This window comes from Vulpes lagopus, chromosome 20 (assembly GCF_018345385.1).
Source record: "Vulpes lagopus strain Blue_001 chromosome 20, ASM1834538v1, whole genome shotgun sequence".
NCBI lineage: Eukaryota > Metazoa > Chordata > Mammalia > Carnivora > Canidae > Vulpes > Vulpes lagopus.
This window is the reverse complement of record NC_054843.1, coordinates 13,177,959-13,198,619: the sequence shown is the minus strand read 5'-3', so window position 1 is coordinate 13,198,619 and position 20,661 is coordinate 13,177,959. Positions and strand designations below refer to the sequence as shown.

Below are 20,661 nucleotides of genomic sequence, written 5' to 3'. Positions count from 1 at the left end.
CATAGGATGCATCTTGCTAACAGATGCACAAAATAAATCGAGACAAAGCACAGCGCTCGCGCAGGTCAAAGCTCTGGAGGCTTGATGCAGAGACGCCGAGTGTGGTTTCGTGGGCAAGGAGGTGGCGGCGCCACTCTCTGGGGTGTGTGCTGCCTCTCTCAGGGTTCACTGCAAAACCAAGGTGGAATGCTGTTTTCCTTTTTGTCTTTTTTCATAAAAATGAAATCTTTCGGTTAATGAAATCAGGTACAAATGTCAATCTTTCGGGAAAGCCATGTGGTGTAATACCAACTTTCAAAAATAGAGGGACACAGCAGAGCCGGAATGCATCTTAAGAAGTATGATGTGCTTCACACCATTGTTCGACATCAGAATGTTTGGATACAGCCAAACCAACACTTGTCAGACTTAAACGTGCACACGGATCGCCTGGGGATCTTGTTAAAAGGCAAGTTCCGGCTCCGTAGGTCTGGCTGGGGTGGTTTCTGCACGTCCGCCCAAGCTCCCATGGTTCGATGCTGATGCAGCTGGTCCACGAGCCACTCTGCAGAGCGGGTGCCAAGCACAGTGCTCACCTGCTGCTGTGGAGAGGAAGTGGTCTGGTTTGCACAAAGCAGGCAGGAGAAAACCCCTTTCACCTGGAGGGCAGGTGTCGGTGGGGTAATCTTTGGGGAAGGTGCATGAGGACTCTGAAAGGTAAGGGGATGCCCAAGACCAAATTTACCTTTCTTGTGATTCTGAGGAAGACCCAGACAGCAAGACCCCCGGGGACAAAAGCCTGTGGTGGCAGATCACAGGCTCAAGAGCTCACCTCCCCCAGGTCAGTCTGAGCTCTACAGGTCACCCCAATACTTCCCCAGGGACCCCCCTCACCAGTCTGCTCCCATCAGGAGGGGGGCAAGAGACTGGACAAGTGTTCAGTATAGATATAGATACATAATTGTGCCTCTAAACCAATAGACCAAGATGCCAGAGCACCTGGGTGGCTCAGTTGGTTAAGTATCTGACTCTTGATTTCAATTCAGGTCATGGTCTCAGGTTTGTGGGACTGAGCCCCATGTTGGGCTCCACACCCAGTGGGGAGTCTGGTTGAGATCTTCACTTTCTCACTCTTTCTCTCTAAAAATATATAAATCTTAAAAAAAAAAAAAAAAAAAAAAAAAAAAAAGACCGGGCAGCCCGGGTGGCTCAGCGGTTTAGTGCTGCCTTCAGTCCTGGACATGATCCTGGAGACCTAGGATCGAGTCCCATGTCGGGCTCCCTGCATGGGGCCTGCTTCTCCCTCTGCCTGTGTCTCTGCCTCTCTCTCTCTCTGTGTCCCTCATGAATAAATAAAATCTTAAAAAAAAAAAAAAAAAGACCAAGATGCTCAGCAATGCTTTTTTTTTTTAAGCTTCAAGTTCTATGGCTAAAAAAAAGATAAATATCCTATGATCTCACTTAAATGTAGAATCTAAAAACTCCTCCAAACCAAAAACAAACTCATGGTAACAGAGAACAGACTGGTGGTTGCCAGAGATGGGCAATGGGGGGTGGACGCAATGGGTCAAAGGGGTCAAAAGGTACCCATTTCCAGTTAGAAAATGAAAAGTCCCAGGGAAGTAATTCACATCATGGTGACCACAGTTAAAACGCCATATTGCATATTTGCAAGTAGCTAGGAGAGTGGATTTTGAAGGTTCTTATCACAAGAAAAAAAATTATAACTATGCGTGATGACCGATGTTCACTGGACTACTGTGCTGGTCATTCTGCAATAGACACACGTACAGATCATTATGTTGTGTACCTGAAACAAATACTGTAGGTCAATTATGCCTTGATTTGAAAAAATAACTTTATAAAAAACCCCACAAAAAACCTTTAAAGCTCTACCAAGTGAGCTTTCCCTTGATGCTAATTATTTAGAGAGAGAAAAAAACAGGCATTCCCAAGAATTTCCTCGCACAGACTCCTTCCCGCCAAAGTCCACTTCCATCCTCCCGTCCAAAAAAGGCACAGGACTTCCCAGGTACTTTTCAGTATTTTTATTGTTTGACAGGCATTTACAACGCTCCATTCGTAGACCTAAAAACATAAAAATAGACCTTCTTTCAGCTTATAAAAGAAATATATAAGAACTTTTGACATAGACACGTCATGACCTTATGTACAAGAGACAATGGCACCCTCTCCAAGCACCAGACTTTCCAGCATTTTCAGACAGAACTGTTGCACTGGGATTAGTAAGTGTGACTATCAGAAGCCTCTGCTTCAGTTTTCCATCCGGACACAATCAAACTGGAGGTGATATGGAACAATGCAGTGGTACAAAGGGTATAGAAACCATTCTAAAGCTTTTTAAGAAAATCAGAAGATATAGCAAAAATTTAATAGAATAAAACTTTCAAAAGATCAAGCTCAAAGCCCTGGAAACCCGAAAGGGGAGGGATATATAGGGTGGAAAAGCGGGTAAAGCAAGCAGGGGCACAGGAGCATGATGTTCTGAACTCTCTATTGTCTGGAAATATAAAGTCATAACTGATTTTTATAAAATATAATTCCTAAAGCTACTATAAAATTCAGGTCTTTAAAGTACCTACTGATGTGTCAAACACCAAATAGATATTTTTCCCCAAAAAGAAAGTTTTCATATTATTTAAACCCTTCTTAGGAAGTGGACATCTGTGAAATGGGAGAGAAAAAAAAAAAAAAGCTATAAACCGTGTAAAAAAAATCGAAAGTGCTTTAACTTGTTTTTGTTCTTTCTATTTGGAAATCTGTTTAGAACATTAGATTTTTTTTTAGCATGTTTACCCTGTTTTGTTGGCCTGTAGAAAGTATTAAACACAAGGTATGCTTTTGAAGAGGCTGTTTCGTTAAGAGGTTTGGTATGGACGGTCAGGGAAGGGATAGGTAATCTATGGATGAAGATGCAGCTTTGATGGGAAAAAACCAATGATCACCATGGCAACCCCTTGAGAAGGAGTCTCCCCTCCCCCGCCACGTGCAACAGACACACACACGCCCATTCGGGTGTCATGTTTAATCCAGCCAAGCTCCCATCTCAAATAGAGATTCAAACATTAAAACAAAACGAAACAAAACAAAACAAAAAAACCCAAAAAAGGAATCTTTTTCTTGGAAAAAAAAAGTTTCTCCTAAGCATCTCCTTGGCCTTTCGTATATAAATATAAATCACCATGCCTCACTCTCTCTGTAAAAGGTAAAATTCTCATTTTTTTTTTTTAGACTCAGTTACACTAACACTGTAAAATTCTCATCTGTTTGTGCCCCTGTATCTCAGGTAAAATACAAAAAATAGTGTTTTTTTTTTTCTCAAGTGATAAATTTGGATCTCTTCTCAAAGAGTTTGGCATCTTTATAATTCTATGCAAAACTAGAACTTCGGAACACTGACATCGAGTAAGACCAGCCATAGACTAAAACAGAAGAGAGAGAGGAAAAAAACAAAAAAACAAAACAAAAACAGCTCATCGAAACATACGTCTCCACCGTCTCCTCACACATTCTCAAAATACACAGATATTCTCAGACACCAAAGAGGGAAAGGAGTAAGAACACTGTAAGCTGTACAAGTTGCTTTGTTGCGTTTTGTGTTTGAAGGTGGTTTCCCCAACTAAGAGATTAGATAGCTCCTGGGCTGATTTCAGGTGCAGTGACTTTTATTATTCTTATTCTTTTTTTTTTTTTTTTGTGCTATCCTTTTGACTAACCTGCTGTACGGACTTTAGACTCCTGGTGGTTGGGGGGGGGGGGGGCGGGGGGGATCACTCGCTTTCCAGCGCAGTCGAATCTTTGTCTTAGTTTTTTAATTGCTTCCAGCCCTGATGCGTCGAGAATAAATAAAAGCCCTTGGAAATATACAGAAGATAGGACTCGAGCTTATTTGGGATTCTGAACAATTCTCTCGGACGTCGTGAGAAATGATGAAGTTGGGTGGCCACGTGGCTTCAGAACCAGGTCAGCCGCCAAGACCGTGTGTGCAAGAGTGCGACCAAAGGGAACATTCTCCTCCTCGCGGGGACAGAGTGGGGGGGGGGGGGGTCGGGGACGAGGTGGGGGGTAAGTATCTACACACGCTCTCTAGGGGGGAAAGTGACAGTCAGATCTCAGTGTTCAGTTTCCTGGAGGGGGCGAAGTCTTCGCGCCTAACCCAAATGACTTCGTCGCCTGGGCTCTCCAGGCCTCCGTTGATGCCCGACAGGGCGGCCTGCTTCTTGAGCTGTGTCATGCGGGACGCGTGACTATCCAGGGCACGACGGCCTCTCTCCCGCTGACCGATCGACACGGCCTGAAGCTGCTCCCGGAGCTCGGTGTCCACTGCGGCGCCCCTCACCGACTCGCAGAACTCGTCCTCGTCACTGAGGATGTCCGTCTCCTTGATGTCATCCTGCTCCTCGTACTGAGCAAGATCAAACTGCTCTTCTACCCACCGGTCAGTGTCCCCGCCACCGGGGGGCTGCTGGGACTCTTTCTCCGGGCTGCTGGCAGAGATGGCATCAGAGTCAATGGTAAACCTGTTTCGAGCCAGGCGCCGCCTCCTTCTCCCAAGAGACTTGCTTGGGGCGGACACTGCACACACACACAAAAATATAAAAATAAAACCCCCACATGCTTTACATGCGATGAAAAGCCAGACAGCAAAAGAAAAGAAAAAACAAAAGCTACATGGTAGTTATTTAGTGCCTTGATGTCGTTCGGGGCTTAAAGTCCAGATTTCACCAGTCTTAGAGTCGTTAGTTCACACGGATGTCTGGACTTGGAGGATGTCATAGCAAGTGACCGAAGGGCAAGGGGTGGGGGGAACAGAGGGACACAGGGGAAGGACGTGTTGGTTATGGGGTAAAGAGGATTCACCTCCCTCTGAAACAATCCATTTCTCTACCCTGTTCTGCATTCAAGAGGACCACTGACCTCGGGATGAGTTAGTGGCCTCAACCCTGAGAGTGTTCCATGGCGCAGTGCTCTGGGGATCCCCAGGGGCTGTCCCGGGGTCACTTAGCCAGAATGGGTTTTTAGTAAGGGTAAGGGATGCTTCTAGAGTTCCACTGTCTTTGTAGAAATCACCGTGATGTGTCAAGGAGGCAGAGGCACTGGTCCAAGTTATACTGCTTTCTGGGAAACCAAATGGCACATTTCTGGAGGCTCTGCAGTTAATTAAGGGCTCGGCAGCCCTCACGCCTACAGAAGAGTAGCTCTCGGAGATGTCAAGTCTCCAGTTACTGCCCTGCCCTCTTGCTGACAAAGCCCCACACGTACTGTGAAGCTAAGCAAACGTGAGCTTTAGTCCCTCCTGATGACATTCTGTGTATCACCGATGTCTCTTCTATGGAGCAATTAAAATATCGGTGCCGGAGTCGAATGAGAAATAAATAATCTATGTCACCCGTGCCGTTGACTCTCAAAATGCCATATGAAGTGACTAAGAATTAAGAAAAAAACAAATCTCGGAATTCATTTGTTCACCCTAGTGCCCTCTAGGAAGCCAGAATTATTCAAGACGAACACACAAGACGCCACCCAGTCAAGCAAACGAACATTCTCACCACACACACACACACACACACACACACACACACACACACACACAGGACATATACAATGGGAAATGCTGTTGCCTCTCCCTCGCTAGTCGAGTGGTGGTTGCATTAGAACTAAGAAGGTGAAGTGCACCATGGGGTTTCCAATGGAGGGCAAGAGCTTAGGTACCAATCAGGAGCAGCGATCCTGAAACCTAAGCCCTAAAAACCATTAAATTGCTTCAGTGTTGCTAGAACTAAGAGGGTTATTCCCAATGACTACCAAACCTAGCCATGACTTCAAACGCAGCAGGTATCATCAGGTCAGGGAGTTGGCTCCCATTCCCGCCTCAGAGCCTCGTGTTCCCATCATGGTTCCAGGGTGCTCTACCCTCTTAAAATATGGAACAAATGGACTTCCCTCTTGATCAAGGAGGGCAACTGAAAAAAGGTTTCCAGAAAAAAATAGAAAAAAAAAAAAAAAAAGAGTAAAAACCCCACTGTTTCTACTCCACTAGGAAAAAGCATAAGTTCCCTTTCAGTTTTAATCCCAACACCACCGTAGTGGAGCCCGGCTCCCTCCAATCACTATATTAGAATATTAGAACTACCTCAACTCAAAACTGGGCTATTGGAAATTTCTGCCAATGATTTACATGCATGCTGAAGTATTTAGGGGTAAAATGGGTTAATGTCTGTATTTTTGAAATGTGTCAAAAATACGATGAGTGATGGATGACAGATGGATAGATATGTGATGGGGAAGACACAGAAAAATATCAATTATAGAGTAGATGGTAGTTTCTGTATAATTCTTTCAGCTGTTCTCATATGTCTGAAAATTATCATAAGAAAATCTTAAAGCAAAAAAATTTTTAATTGGGTTATTGGCAGACATATAGTACTTTTGGACTAAGTATGGCGGCAAGATATTTGGCTTTACTGTCCCTTTCAAATAGAACAGAGAAATAAACTACCTGGGTATTCATGACAATGCATAATGAAACAAGAGTATTTATTCTTTATTAAATGGACACCTAAAAACCTGGCCAGCCTTTTGAGGTTCAGAGAGACAATCTCTGATGAGTATTTCCAGAGCATTGTTTACACTGACAAGCTAGTGCTAGCTGACCCACTCAAGCACCACCTTTAAATCACCTAATGTGAAGATCCTGATGATATTGAGGAGTTTCAAAAGCAGAAGAGTAAAGACTTTCTTCAGCTTCAAATGAGCCATGAGGCAGAAAATCTTCCAATCAAGCCAAGGCCAATGGGCTGACATGGAAGGTTTCTCTTGGTTTTCATGATGGTATAATGTGTGGGTTGGTTTTGTTTTCTTTCCACAGGGGTCTCAGCAGGAAAACTTCTGCGTGTCCTACAGACTAAAATGGCTTAGTTCCAAAGTAAATGCAGCTTTGAATTTAGGTCCCTTGATTAACAGTTAAAACCTGGCCAATGACAGGCGGGTTTCCTGAGTTTGGGACACGTATTCTCAGTCCTAATCTAAGCATCCCCAGGCAAGTAAAGGGATTATGTGAGACAATTCTAAGGAGAAATGCTCTATTGTGAGCTATAAAGGGATCTGCAAAGCTTTCTTCACATGAGGACTCCAGAGAAATTGTAGGTAGAGAGGTATGTGAGACTCTTAAGATACCTTGGAGAACCCAATAGAATACTGGGTGTTCACTGCAGTAGATTTTCAATAAAGTTATCGACTGATTGGAGAATAGATTCAAGATAACCAACCTCCAACATGAGTTAAACATAAGTGCTTAGGAATATAATATCCCATGTCAAGCAACGTAGGCTGTGTCTACCAAAACCTTCAACCATTCACAATTCTATCCGTGCCTCATCACCAAAATTGAGAAAAGGCAGAAAGGTCATCAAGACAAAGGCCAGAACCTTCTTGGCAAATGCAAGGGAAGCCTCTTTTATTGGAATCTTCCCTGCCAAATTCGGGGCTGCGTCTTAAGAAAGGAGTGATAAAAGTGTTAATATCTTAATGTCATTAATACCTACATTATGAAAATCTCTTTCTTCCTAGATATATTTTACTGCTGTGTATAGATGGTAGTAGAGGTCTTCCTTCCTCCCTGCTCCACAGTGATGATTCCAGTCCTAAAAGACTATTTGCTCTGGGATCATTTAAACCCTACATTCCTCTCTACCAATAGCAGCTCAAGGCTTCCCCAACCTAACACGGAAGCTAAAAATTAAGTTGCAAGCATAAGGCAAGGGTAAAAAATCTGATGTGTCATCTGGTCTACCAAACTTGGAATCCTTATTGAGGCAGGCGGCATTGCCGTGCTTCTGGATTACAAGGCCACCATGTTCTCAGAATGGTGGGCTGTGCCCCTGCTGAGACGTGACACACTGCTTTTTGCTAGACAAAGCTGGCTGTCATGCAAAGCAGCGACTCCTCATTCCACAAGCAGGCTGAGAGAGCCCCTCCAGAAAGAGAATGCGCTCCCTTCCTGGCTTGGAGAGTGAGAAAGGAGGCCCCAGCCAAAGGGAGGAGGGCAGCGAAGGGAAGCTGGAAGGAGGGCAAGAGGCATAAATGAAGGGTGGATCCCCCGGGAGCTGCTGGGAAGGAGGCAAGGGCAAGGAACCTCACACCAGGGAAGAGCTGTACTCCAACGTGAGCCCCCATAGGGCCACATCTGATTCTTGCTCAACAAAAATGCCAAGCTCGCTGGAGTCCTACAGTGGAGTGGGGGTGACGGGGATCTTGAACGTCTGAATTCCCACAGTACCTGCCCTGCTCATGGCTGGCCTGGCCCCTTTGAGCGCGCACAACCTTTTTCCTCCAAAAGGTACATATTGCTGGGATGAGGGAAGGCTTTCGGTTTTGAGGAGCTGTCTTCTGTGCTTATCGCGCAGGATTGAATGCACGGCCTTCAGGAAATCTTTCCGGCTCTCTGGAGAGCTATGAAAAGAGAGAAGATTTACACATGTCAGGGGGAAAGTATTTAACACATGGGGAGCTTTTAATTTTGTCAGATGCAGCCCGACACACATCCCTGAGGATCAAAGTTTAAAGACAGAGGCCACAACTCCGATTGCTACACTGAGCCACATTTTCATCGCTGGTGCTAGAGAACACGTACTTCTTTTCCTTTACATTTTGTGATTCATCTGCAGGTAATGTGGGAGAGATGGCCCATGAATGAAGAGACTGACCCTGCATCCAGAAATTGCCAGATTCTGCTCTTGATAGCTCTGGCAAAGCCTTTCATTCTGAATTTTTTTTAAAGATTTTTATTTTATTTATTTATTCATGAGAGACACAGAGAAAGACAGAGACACAGGCAGAGGGAGAAGCAGTCTCCCCGGTGGAGCCCGATGTGGGACTCGATCCCAGGACCCCAGGATCATGCCCGGAGCTGAAGGCAGACAGTCAACCACTGAGCCACCCAGGCGTCCCCCTACCTCCTTTTAGAAAGTTAATGAGGTTATTGTCTATATTCTGATAAAATCACTTTAACTTGTCCAATTCATGTTCTTTAAGAAGCGTTAGCACGTTTCTGAAACGTACAAGGAAAAGCACGCAGTGTCTGGGGATGCACGGCTGGTATGCGGACCCCAGAGCGGGTACGGACCCCAAGTGGCCACACCCCTCCCGTGTGGCCTCCACGCTCACCCCCTCACGGCCCCAGGCTTACCTGCAGCACAGATGGAAAACTCTCTCGGGCCTCCCTTCGGACTCAGATTTCACATGGACAATTTCACACACAGCATTTGCTTCTGCATCTAGATAAATTAAGACGAGGAGGGATTAGGGCACGTCTCAAAGAGATTCACTTGCACTTTTACAAAAGCATTCCCTACACCTGGGTGTAAGATTCAAGAGTGCAGAACCTCCTAAGACCAGAGGTGCCTCGCCACCATCCCTGTCATCTCAAAGAGACAAAGTGAAAGCTTAATGGGTGTGAAGGAAAAAGAACACCTGGAACATTTCCAGTTGCTAAAATGTCTTGCTCGATGGTTTAAAAGGGCAATCAGTCAATCATACTGATTCAAGAACTGGCCTTTTAGACGCATGGCCTGTTTGGCTGAACTCTTTCAATTGAGTAGCTGTAGGCAGATGCCAACAGGCTGGTGCCACAGAGGCAGGTCCTCGTGTCCATGCTGGGAGCCCTCCCTGTGAGTGACCAGGCCGGTGCCCTGGACAAGCAGGTCCTGGAAACAAATGGGACTCCTCTTTCTCAGCGCCCCCAGGCTACCCACTCTGAGGGGAGCAAAAATGGGATGCTGAGAAGGTGAGGAACAGTTAGACTTTAATTTCTAAGCCTTACAACGCCCACAGTACCACTTTTTTTTTTTTTTTAAGTCCTGAATAGAGTGTTTGTGAAAGGAACAATCACTGCAAACATCAAGACTGCACATGGTGAGGTCTCGGCCTTCCCCGGCAGGTCATAGCCCTGGTCACAAGCCCTCATTGTACCCACGTTATTTAACCCCAAGCAGGACTCGTCTGCCAAAATTTTCACAAATCTTCCCCAATGAAGATAAAAATCAAGCAATTGCACATTCGGGTTTTCCCGATCCACTGGCATGTATCTCATAATGAGAAACGTGTTGGCTAGTCTTTATAACTGCGTTAAAATAAGCTTTTATCTTGATTGCTTTAAATTTGATTTGAATGAACACCAGCGAGAATGGAAGGGCATATCACAAAGACGGCTTTGTTTTCAAAACTTAAATTCTTTATGTATGTAGTCCTCAACGAAGGAAAAATGTCTGGCTGAGAAGCCTGCAGTTTGCTATAAACATAAGCTTTCCGTTTTATAAACCAGGCACAAGGAAGTCCTACAAACTAGATAATCTGCAACCTAAGACTGCAGGAGGAAGACGAGAACAGTGCTGAGGTAGCCAGGCCTCCGAACGCTATGACAGCTGTGTTACACCTACAACCTACCTTTCGAGGGTCTCGGAAATTAAATCCTAAGTAAAAAGGCACCGGAGTAAACCTCTGTGCTGGAGGATCAGGAAGTCACCTTTGCAAGGCACATGATCATCCTGAGTACATTTGTCCGATGTGGGTTTTGCATTTGCCTTTTTGACTACAAGGGATCACAGCGATGAAAGAAGCTACACCTAGTTTAATTTGCGTGAGTAATTGAAGGTTTCCTAAATACCACAGGACATTGGACTAGAGGGACTTGGTTTTATGAGGAGCAGAGCCAATTTTGTTGCTCATGGAGGTGAGAAGTACAAGTGGGCAAACAATGAGCAACACACAGCGGACACACCTGATGCCAAAAGAGGATATAGAAGAACGGATCTACTGTGTATGTGTGGAGATCCCTCTCCTGGCCTCGCTTTGCAGCCAGATGGCTGTCCCTGCTGTCCAACTGGGACAGGGAATAGGTGTGGGCTGAGAGTTTGTACCTGACTCCCAAAGGTGCTCCCTCTGGGGTGTGCTCAGGAGAGCCACTGCTGACAGCTCCTCCCTAGAATGGCCTCAAATAAAGCCTTGGATGGGGCCTCCGAATCACAGAAATATTCCTTTCCTTGGTCAATACTCTGCTGGGATTCACTGCTCCTCTCTTGAGCTTCAAGCATCATCTCATTTATATTAACAAGTATATTCCTTGCTCTTCCACAACTCGCTTCACTGCTATTTGGATGATAGAAAAAGACATTTCTCTCTCTTTTTTTTTAAGATTTTATTTATTTATTCTTGAGACACAGAGAGAAAGGTAGAAGGAGAAGCAGGCTCCCTGTGGGGAGCCCGATATAACACTCGATCTCAAGACCCCAGGATCACAACCTGAGCCGAAGGCAGACGCTCAACCACTGAGGCACCCAGGCATCCTAACACCTGACATTTCAAAGGCCTCCACCCTAATACAAAGATTTATAATGTTCCACACACACACAAATATGCATTTAATGGCTTTTTTGTGCTTTTGGTGGTCTTTTCTGGTCTCCTGGTTAAAAAGCAAGTGAGTTATTGTACATGGGCTTTATCTGCTCATGGTCTCAAAGATTCTGTCCAGAAGTTCAAGACTCATTGCTACTCAGACATTAGTCACTGTAATATTAATACATACAACAGAATGACTAGAATTCCTTGGAATGATATTGAGGATACTACATCCATTCATTCAGGTCGTTCATTCCTTCATTCATTCAAATAGTTAATAAATGGCTGGGTGTTAAACAAGAGGCAAGGGAGAGACAGGGAAGAGGGAGTTAAATATAGGAGCAAAAAGGATGGTAGGGTGGTTCAACCAAGAGCATCGCTTCAGAGCAACAATTCACACACATGTCGGAAACACACACCCAAGCACATTTCAGAGTTTACCTGCACTTGCCAAAGCTCGAACCTGCAGAGCTTCGGTAGGGATCATGTGCCGAAATCGGAAGGGGTCCCAGTCCTCATAAATTGAAAGCCTGTGAGATCCTACCTGCAGGAAGAGAAGGAACCAGGTGCCTAAGAACAGTGTGCTCTAGGCTAGACCGGATCCCCACCCCCTTACAGAAGATCAGTGAGGCTGGGACCCCCGTGCTTGTCTGGATGGCACTTTGGTTTGTCCAGCAGAAAGAGAGAGGCCATGTGATACATAGGCACGGGGTGTGCAAACTGGTTTGCTACCCAAATCCAGGTAAAAGAGGGACATGAGAAGGAGGAGAAGAGGGAGCCCCGGAAGGACAGCTGAGAAAGGAAACAAGAGTCAGGAAGGTTCTGGCCATGGCAGGTTCAATAGCTATTCACTTTCATGCTCTCAGTGTCGGCCTGCCAGAGAGAAGGCAAGATGGGCAATTTCCTCCATTCCTGAGCAACACTTCAAGTGTATGTAAAAAGTACCAAAAAAAAAAAAAAAAAAGACAAGGAAATCATAAGAGCCTGGTGCCTGACAAAGGGACAGAATGACAATTATGCAGATTAAAAAGGAGAAGCAGATAGAAAAGGAGATCCTTTCAACCCAGGGGTGAAGTAAGAAGTCTTACAAGTTTCTTCTTCTGTTTGGAGCCATCTTTATATACAAGGACCACGGCAGTTTTGAAGACTGGAAAAAAATAAGACAGGCGGTTACAGCGCATAATGTGTGGGGCTTTCCCCTGAACCCCGCTAACTTGTGGTTATCAGCACGACAGCTCAGAAGAAGGCAGCGACTTCACCTTCCGCCCATTCACCAAGCCTGGTGAGACTTTCCAGGTTCCATAATAAAACACAGAAAGCCGAAATAAACAGAAATAAGCCCTCCCTGCCCCACTGGAAACTTTTGGGTCACATATAGTTTAATTATGGGGTCATTTCAAGTTTAAAATTCCAGCAACACACATTTTAACAAAAATGCACTGGTTCGGGAGCTGGAGAATGATACAAACATTAATAATAATAATAATAATAATAATAATATTGCTTACAGTGATTTATGTCAACCAACCTAATACTACACACACACAACACAGAGTGTTCATAATTTGGGACCCAGAATTCATCTTTCTGGCCTGAAGGAATGGAAATTAGTTTATGAAGCAGAATGCAATTGCACTTCTTCCAAACAGGCTGAATCACAGGAAGTATCTAGAAACAGGGAGTGGGCCGGTTTATTCTTACAGTCGTTGAGGGGTGGAGGAGACACAATAGTTATGCACAGTCCATAGAATTCCTTAAACAATGCCAAGCATGGTGACCACGCAGCGACTCGGACTCCTCCTCCAGGGAAGGAAGAACAAGGCGCCCAGAGGACCGGAAGGTGAGTGAGCCCATCCTTGGCTCTGGCTGGCAGGGACTCCGTCCCCCCGCATGTCCTGGCCCCAAGGCGGAGCCAGGTCCTAGTCAGTACCAGGGCAGCGGGAAGGGCCACGCCTGGTGTACCAGACCCCGAATTACAAAGGGAATGGATATTCAGAAAAGTCTCGAGGCGGGGGCTGGGGAGGGAGGCAGGCTCCCAGGCCCTGTAGCAACCAGCCCAAAGTATCTGGTTCATTTTCCATCCTATTTACGATGAGTCAAGCCTCCTCTTTGTGGAGGATGGCCCTAACTTCCACTGCAAAAAGGACTGAGGGTATAAAGAAATCAACTCTGGTCTTTGGGTCTGGATTGCCCCTGGCCCTTCAAACAACTCACAACATCCAACCCCTTAAGAATCCCAGAGGAGCCACAGAGAGGTTCCCTCTCCAAAGTTCCCAGTGGCCAAGGAGGCCACACCAGCTTGGGTAATGCCCGAAGAGGCCCTACATGCTCACCGTGAAGCCTTCAGACCTCACAGTGGCCAAGACAACAGATCCCTTTAAAGAGTGAGGGAGCTCCACCCCAGGAGGGGGTGTCCAACGACCTTAGTCTCAGAAGACCCACCATGTCACTGGGACCACAGCCCAATGGGGTGGTTGCCACGGTTCTCTAAAGGCTCCTTGGCCTGCCTCGGTTTACCTGGACCTCCACCATCTTGGGTCACAGTGGTGGTGCCAGAGTGGGCCTCAGCCGGGGCTATGACCACCTCTGCCTTAAACCCTCCCTGACTCCTTGGGGCTAGTCGCCCTCAGCTGACTGCGGTGCTGCCCAATCTCTTGGACGCACCTTCAATTGAAAGTCCCAGCATCCCCTGCTGGCCCCAAGCACTCCCTCCACACCCCCGAAGGGGATCATCTAACACCCAGCAACCTGGAAGCCTAGACACACTCTCTTCTTTTTTAAGGTTGATGGTCATCAACATTCAGCACAGATGAGCTGTCCTGTGAGTAAAACATCAAGGTGCAAGGTTGGCACATCTGTGTCGGTTTCAGAACAAAGCTGCACTTTTTCCTGAGATTAGAGATTTACACCAAAACAAGACATAATCATGTTTTAACCCAACAGCTGCCTGTTCCGTGGTGATTACTCTGCTGATTTTGAAAGGCACGTCTAAGGCTCTATCTAGCTCTGTCTTGCTACCTGAAGCCACACCCAAACTGCCAAACATGTCACTTTTACGGACTGGGAATCCATAAATAATCACATTATGGTGAAGATAGTTTGCTTTTGACTCATAATCCCGCTTCTCTTTACTATTGCTCTGGAGACGACTTAATAATAAGCCTCCCACAGGGCCTCGGGCCCTTCGCACCTTGCTAACTATGGCCCCGGGGTAATGTCCTGGCAGCGTGATCACCAATCATGGGGTGGGGTGTGCAGCTTCTACTTCTGCCCAGCTCAGGTGTTGGGGGCTCCCTTCTTCTGGGAAGCCACCCTTCTCCCCAGCCCAGGGGAAGAGAGTGACACAGAGTGAAACGTGCACCGTCCTCCATCTGAGCCTGTGCAGCAAGTGGCAGCTAAAGCCCCAAAATTCAAAACCAGCATTTTCCAGGACCTTTTATAAGCCCTGGTTGGCAAACTGGGGCCAGCTGCCCCCTTAGGACAGCCTGTGAATACAGATGCCTACTTGGTTACATATTGTCTATGACTGTCTTTAAAGCTACACATGGCCTCTTGGCCCTTGAAATCTTAAACAGTTACTATGTGGCCTTTTACAAAGAAAGTTGGTCCATCCCTCCTTTCACTCACTCCAAGTATTTTCTTCTTTTAAATGTTTCTTTTTTTTTTTTCTTTTTAAGATTGTATGTACTTGAGAGAGACAAGAGAGAGCATGAGCAGAGGGAAGAGGCAGAGGGAGAGGGAGAAGCAGGCTCCCCACTGAGCAGGGAGCCCAATGTGAGGCTTGATCCCAGGACCCCGGGATCATGACCTGAGCTGAAGGCAGGCGCTTAACCAAACAAGCCACCCAGACACCCCTAAATCTGTTTATTTTCCTTTCCTTTTTTTTTTAAATTTATTCATTCATGAGAGACAGAGAGAGAGAGAGAGAGAGGCAGAGATACAGGCAGAGGGAGAAGCAGGCTCCATGCAGAGAGCCCGACGTGGGACTCAATCCCAGGTCTCCAGGATCAGGCCCTGGGCTGAAGGTGGCACTAAACTGCTGAGCCACCCGGGCTGCCCCTAAATCTGTTTATTTCTTTCTTTTTTCTTTTTTTAATCTGTTTATTTCTAACCACAGGAAATCTGTACAAGTCAGGAGATAGTTGTGAAAAATCCCAATGCAGAACTCTGGAATGGTTCATCTGTAGCCCAGAATCAGAAACAGGTAGATAGATGGTTTGCATCATTTAATTCAGAATCATATTTTCCAGAAGTGACCTACCAAGAAGCATCAGAAAGCTCCCAGCCCTTCCAAGAAGAAATTACAATATAAGCAGCACAATGGGTAATACTGGGGGGGGGGGGGGGGGGGGTAGGTAGGAGAAAAAATTATCCCTACCCCTGGCAAAAGCCCATCACAAACTACCAACATGTTACAATATCCCAGTACTTTTTTATGTGTCATATTTGGTCACACATTTTCCTTGCTCACTTCTATCCATCTTTGTTATTTTTAAGGAAATGGCATCAACAGCTCCAGTGGCTCTTTGAAAATGTTAGGAACGTCACTCAGTTTTTCAGTAAAGGCTGAGTGATCTAAGCAGGAAGATCAATAGTCTTTCTGTTAAACACTCTGGCTTTAACATCACTAGGATGCTCCATTTGGGGATACTCTGTTCACATCGTGGGAGAAAGGAAAAAAAAAGTGTCCTGTTAAAGAAGCAATAAGCAACCAGCCACCCCTTGCCCCTAGAAACACAAGGTAAAGGTAAGAGAATGGAAATACTAGATTTCCTTTATATTGTGTTCCTACCCAGGAATCTTCAGTGGGGGTTCAAGAAAGACAAAACATAAAACAAAAGCATGAACTGTTAGTTGTTTTACACTCAGAACAGCACTGCATGCTGTACGAGCATTTATCGTGCAACCACAAGCCAGATTTCCTGAATTACACACAATTCCCAGTGTGCTAAAACATACTTTTCTCTCTCAAAAAGCCTATCGCAATGCAACCACATGAGGGCTCTGACTGCAGGAATTACATCTTCTGAGCTAATCTATCAAAAAATAAATCATTCACAAGCACCTCCCTGTGATTGAGAAGCACCTCACAACTGATCAAGGCATCCCAGTTGCCACAACAGGTCAGCTGTGGAATGATGCCCTGAATCCCTGCATCACACCCAGCGGCAGAGTCAGAGAGACGATGAACGATCTCAGACTTGAGGTCTCAGAAAAAGACAGCGTTTCTTCATTTTTTACATTAGTTTTCCTTGGCTTATGATTCACCCCATCATTTTGAAAAGATATTCAGAGTGACAATGACAACAAAATCTTTCTCTGCCTATATGTTTATACATGGGGCAGACTTAGCACGGCCATACCCTCCCTCCCACGTAACTGGGTGGTCACACTGGCCGTGCTGGACTGGAAGGGTTTCATTTACTATTTGCAACATGCTGGTGGCCAGGGAAGGGAGACCAATTCAGATAACTGTAATGAACTTAATTTTAATAAAGTGGGTGTTGAGATAGAAATATTCTTATTTTGAAAAATAAGCCTAGCTTCGCTCTCTGTGCTCTCCGCCACCAATCCTACTGTTCTTGTTTTTGTTTTTTGTTTTTGTTTTTTTTGAGAGAGAGAGAGAGCACATGCATACGAGTGAACAGAGAGGGGCAAAGAGAGAGAAAATCTTAAGCAGACTCCACGCCCAATACAGAGCCTGATGTGGGGCTCAATCTCACCCTGGAATCAAGACCTGAGCCAAAAATCAAGAGTCAGATGCTCAATGGACTGAGCTACCCAGCACCCCAATCCTGTTCCGATACATACCAAAGGCCGCCAATTCTGGCTCCTTTTTCCACTTCCCCAGGGAGGCTGGTGGGTTTGGCCATATCACGGTGGTGTGCAAAAGCAGGTCCCCCATGCTCAGATCTGCAACCTGAAAAGCAGGGACAGGGCAAAACTTATCGGGTGGTAGTATAAACATAGAGAATTTCATGTTTTTTTTAATTTATTTTTATTTTTTTAATTATCTATTTATTTAGAGAATTTCATGTTTTAAAATCCAGTAGGCCGATGTCAATCTTACTTCATGAAAATATTGTCTTTAAAAAAAAAATCTGGTCATTTTTTCCCCCTCTTTATCCCATGTCTGTCTACAGTGGCAAAAGGTAGACACGGGAGCCCCCAAATCCACACCCAGTAAATCTGTCAAAACTGATCTACAAAAAAAAAAAAACAAAAAAACTGATCTACAAAATTGGCAAAGTTCTGTGTTCAAGCAGAGACAGTTTCCCAAAAACAGACAAATGGCCACGAATCACAGAGATCCACCCCCAGGAAACCAGGCATTTTCCATCTGTGACTTTCAATCCCCTTGGGACCAAGGTTTGCCGGGAAGCAGTGGAATGAATTATTTTTTCCTTTCCCAACTCATTCTCAAGAAGATTTCATTCCACTTTAGAAGAGGAAGAGAGAAGCCGACTGAAGAGTCCGAAGAGTGCTAAGTGTGTCGTGGGCTGAGCTCTGAGATCCGCAGGATCATGAGGTCTAGTGGCATGGCTGGGGAGGTCAAACACTAGTTCATCCCAGATGAGTTCTTCTGGTCGTGGAACCATCCAGACATGACTCTGCAGGTCCAGGGCTTATGTCTCCGGACAGCCATGTCTGCCTTTCTCACCGGAGTCCAGTGCCCACGTGCAAGCCCATCCACACCTCGTCCTCCTACCCACCCAGCAGCCTACTCACAGGTGGGAGGATCACCTGGTCTCCTGACCTGCTCTCGGTGCAAACAGCAGAGAACAAGCCTCTGTAATGATCAGAGACCCCAGCCCCCCCCCCCCCCATTGAGAAATGCCATCAACTGTCAGTAGGTTCTGCATCCACAGAAATCAAGCTCAAGGCAGCATTTCAAATCTTTAAAAACCTGGTGTTGAGCTTCTCAAGGACAACTCAAAGGTCTGGTTTATTTTGCTGCTTAGGATCTGACAGGGTTTCTAGACACAGCAGCGACCAAGCAGCCCTCCGCTGAACACAGTGCCATGTGGCATTGTTCTTCCTGAGTCACCAAGCCAGACTCTAAGGCTAGAGACGTGGCTTCAGCTGTACAAAATACAGTGGTGTTGCTGCCACTTTGGTGGCTGGGGGGTTGTCATGATAATAATTATTCTATTACTGACCTAATACTGATTCTATTAGTATAGCCAAGGGCAAAAAAAAAGTCATCAATCATATTAGTTTGTTTGTACTTATAAAATAACTAGCCAACCAACCTCCAGGACAGTATCAGCTAAGGGAACTAGATAGTGTCTCCTACCCATGCCCCAAGCACCCACACGGGAGTGCTTATACACAGACATCAAATTCCCAACTACCATTCCGGGCCGCAGTCTTAGAGGGTATGTCTTTAAAGGTGATTACAGGTCACTGGGGCAGATGGTTGTCCAAACACTTCGTCCTCCCTCCAACATAATTCTGTATCTGCGCCCTCTGCCATGTGATTTTTCTGGCACCTTCCACTAGACCAGGTAAATCCCTGATGACTCTGGGCTTGGCCACGTGCCCTGGGCCACGGAGTTGGCATAACGAGTTTCCACCAGCCCTCCTGAGCTGCCCCCTTCCAGCCGTGGAAAGGACATGCCTAAGCCATCCACCGCTTCTTCAGCCTGGATCCAAAAAGGAAGATAATTAGAGCACACCTGAGTCTTCTACGCTGGAGCTCACCAAGGGAAGCCAAAGTTCAGCCAGACCACACACCTGAGTGTGAAGATAAGATGTTGAGTTGTTTGTAACATCGTAAATGTGGACTGATCCAGTCCCAGTGCACGTGGTTTCATTCAAGTTTCCACATGGCAAATGGAATAAGCGCTGGTCAGGGCTGCCCCTTTGGCCAACGGTACCTTCCTTGCCCTTCCACTGGTTGCCTTCATAATCATCTGCCCAAACTGCAAGACTAAGTTCTACTTAGAAGTCTGGGACATCCTGCTGCACAGGACCTTCTGAGCTCTTCTTCTAAGGGGAAATGTCCTCTTTGGCCTTTGCTTCCTCCAACTCAAGCAACAGGGATGTTCTATGTGGTCCAGCCCAGCTCCCTAGGGTTTAACATGGAATAGGAGGTTGAAGGTCTGGCTTCATCACAGTGTTTGCCTTCAGGAAAGCTGGCTGATGACAGGAGCAGCCACCTCGCATCCCTGGAATGTCACCATTTCAACTGTGACGTGCCTTTCCCAACAGACATTGCTAAATGTTCTGATTCGTAACTGTTTACAAACTGTTCATAAATCCATTCTGGGTTTTTGCTGGATATTGCCATTAAAGGGGGACTAAAACGATCAAGGATCACCTTTGTGAGAACCAGGACATAACTTGCACACCTCCAACAGTCTGCCTCCAAGTTTCCATAAGGGTTGCAATGTACGCTGCAAGCAGTTGATAGAATTGCAACTGATCCACGCACTATTGCCCCACGTCCCATCCTCCCTTGGGTTGTGGGTTTGTGAAATCCAGCCCATTCCATCCTTTCTACTTGCAAGATCATTATCAAAGGGAGACTGCATGGAGATGGGAGTTCTTCTCCCTGAGTGATTAATCATCTTTGGCTACGATACCCCTGTTCTACTTTGGGAGCCTTTCTTTCTTTTTCTTCTTATAGCGTTAAAACACAATCTCTTATTGCTCTCCTTGGCATCTTTTCCAAGCCTTTCTCTTTCTGGACTTTGGATGCCCGAATACGGAGATAGGATTTACCTTCTCTTTAACACTGGTACGCAGTTCCATGTCCCTCCTTCCATCTTTTGTGCATCTCTTTTTACAAATTCTCAGCTCACAGGAGACTATTTTGAACAGCACTCTGTCTCTTTGTTCCTTGCTGGAGAGATTTCTCACTTGATTGTCAGAATTTCATTTCAGAGGACGGGCAGTTTCACCAAAGCCATGTTCCCTTTTATAGTCCCTGACTTTTGAATCATTGTTATCTTTTTTTTCCCTAAATGCTCTGCAATCCATTGTCCACATCATCTTCCAGTCTTTAGCATAATGGTCCTTTGCTCCCAAGGTCATTAAAATCCAGAAACTAGTTTGGCATATAATGAACAATAGAGTGAAATGTAATGAAAACGTTCATCTCCACGACCCAGTAAAATACACGTCTGTCAAAGTGAAACAAACTAAAACATCGGAGGGGGAAGTGTTATGACAAATCATGCTTGCAGCACTATTCATAGCAGTCAATAAATGAGGCCAGGAGAATTGTCCAATGATAGGAATTAGGTAAATCATTGTTCAGCC

The 20,661-nt window shown here is 45.6% G+C and overlaps 1 protein-coding gene across 7 annotated transcripts in view; it reads right to left on the bottom strand.

Annotated features, from left to right (window-relative positions):
- Positions 1-2,012: 2,012 nt before the first annotated feature.
- The window catches only part of TIAM1 (TIAM Rac1 associated GEF 1), a 379,913-nt gene continuing 361,264 nt past the window's right edge, over positions 2,013-20,661 (bottom strand). For 6 of the 7 annotated variants that reach the window (XM_041735233.1, XM_041735234.1, XM_041735232.1 and 3 more), the window contains 6 exons: positions 17,206-17,314; positions 12,483-12,541; positions 11,836-11,938; positions 9,188-9,275; positions 8,279-8,451; positions 2,013-4,575 (listed from right to left, as the gene is read on the bottom strand). In XM_041735233.1, the coding sequence (XP_041591167.1) occupies positions 4,106-4,575; positions 8,279-8,451; positions 9,188-9,275; positions 11,836-11,938; positions 12,483-12,541; positions 17,206-17,314 (1,002 nt within the window). In that variant the 3' untranslated portion in view covers positions 2,013-4,105. The other variant, XM_041735237.1, reaches the window with a different exon arrangement.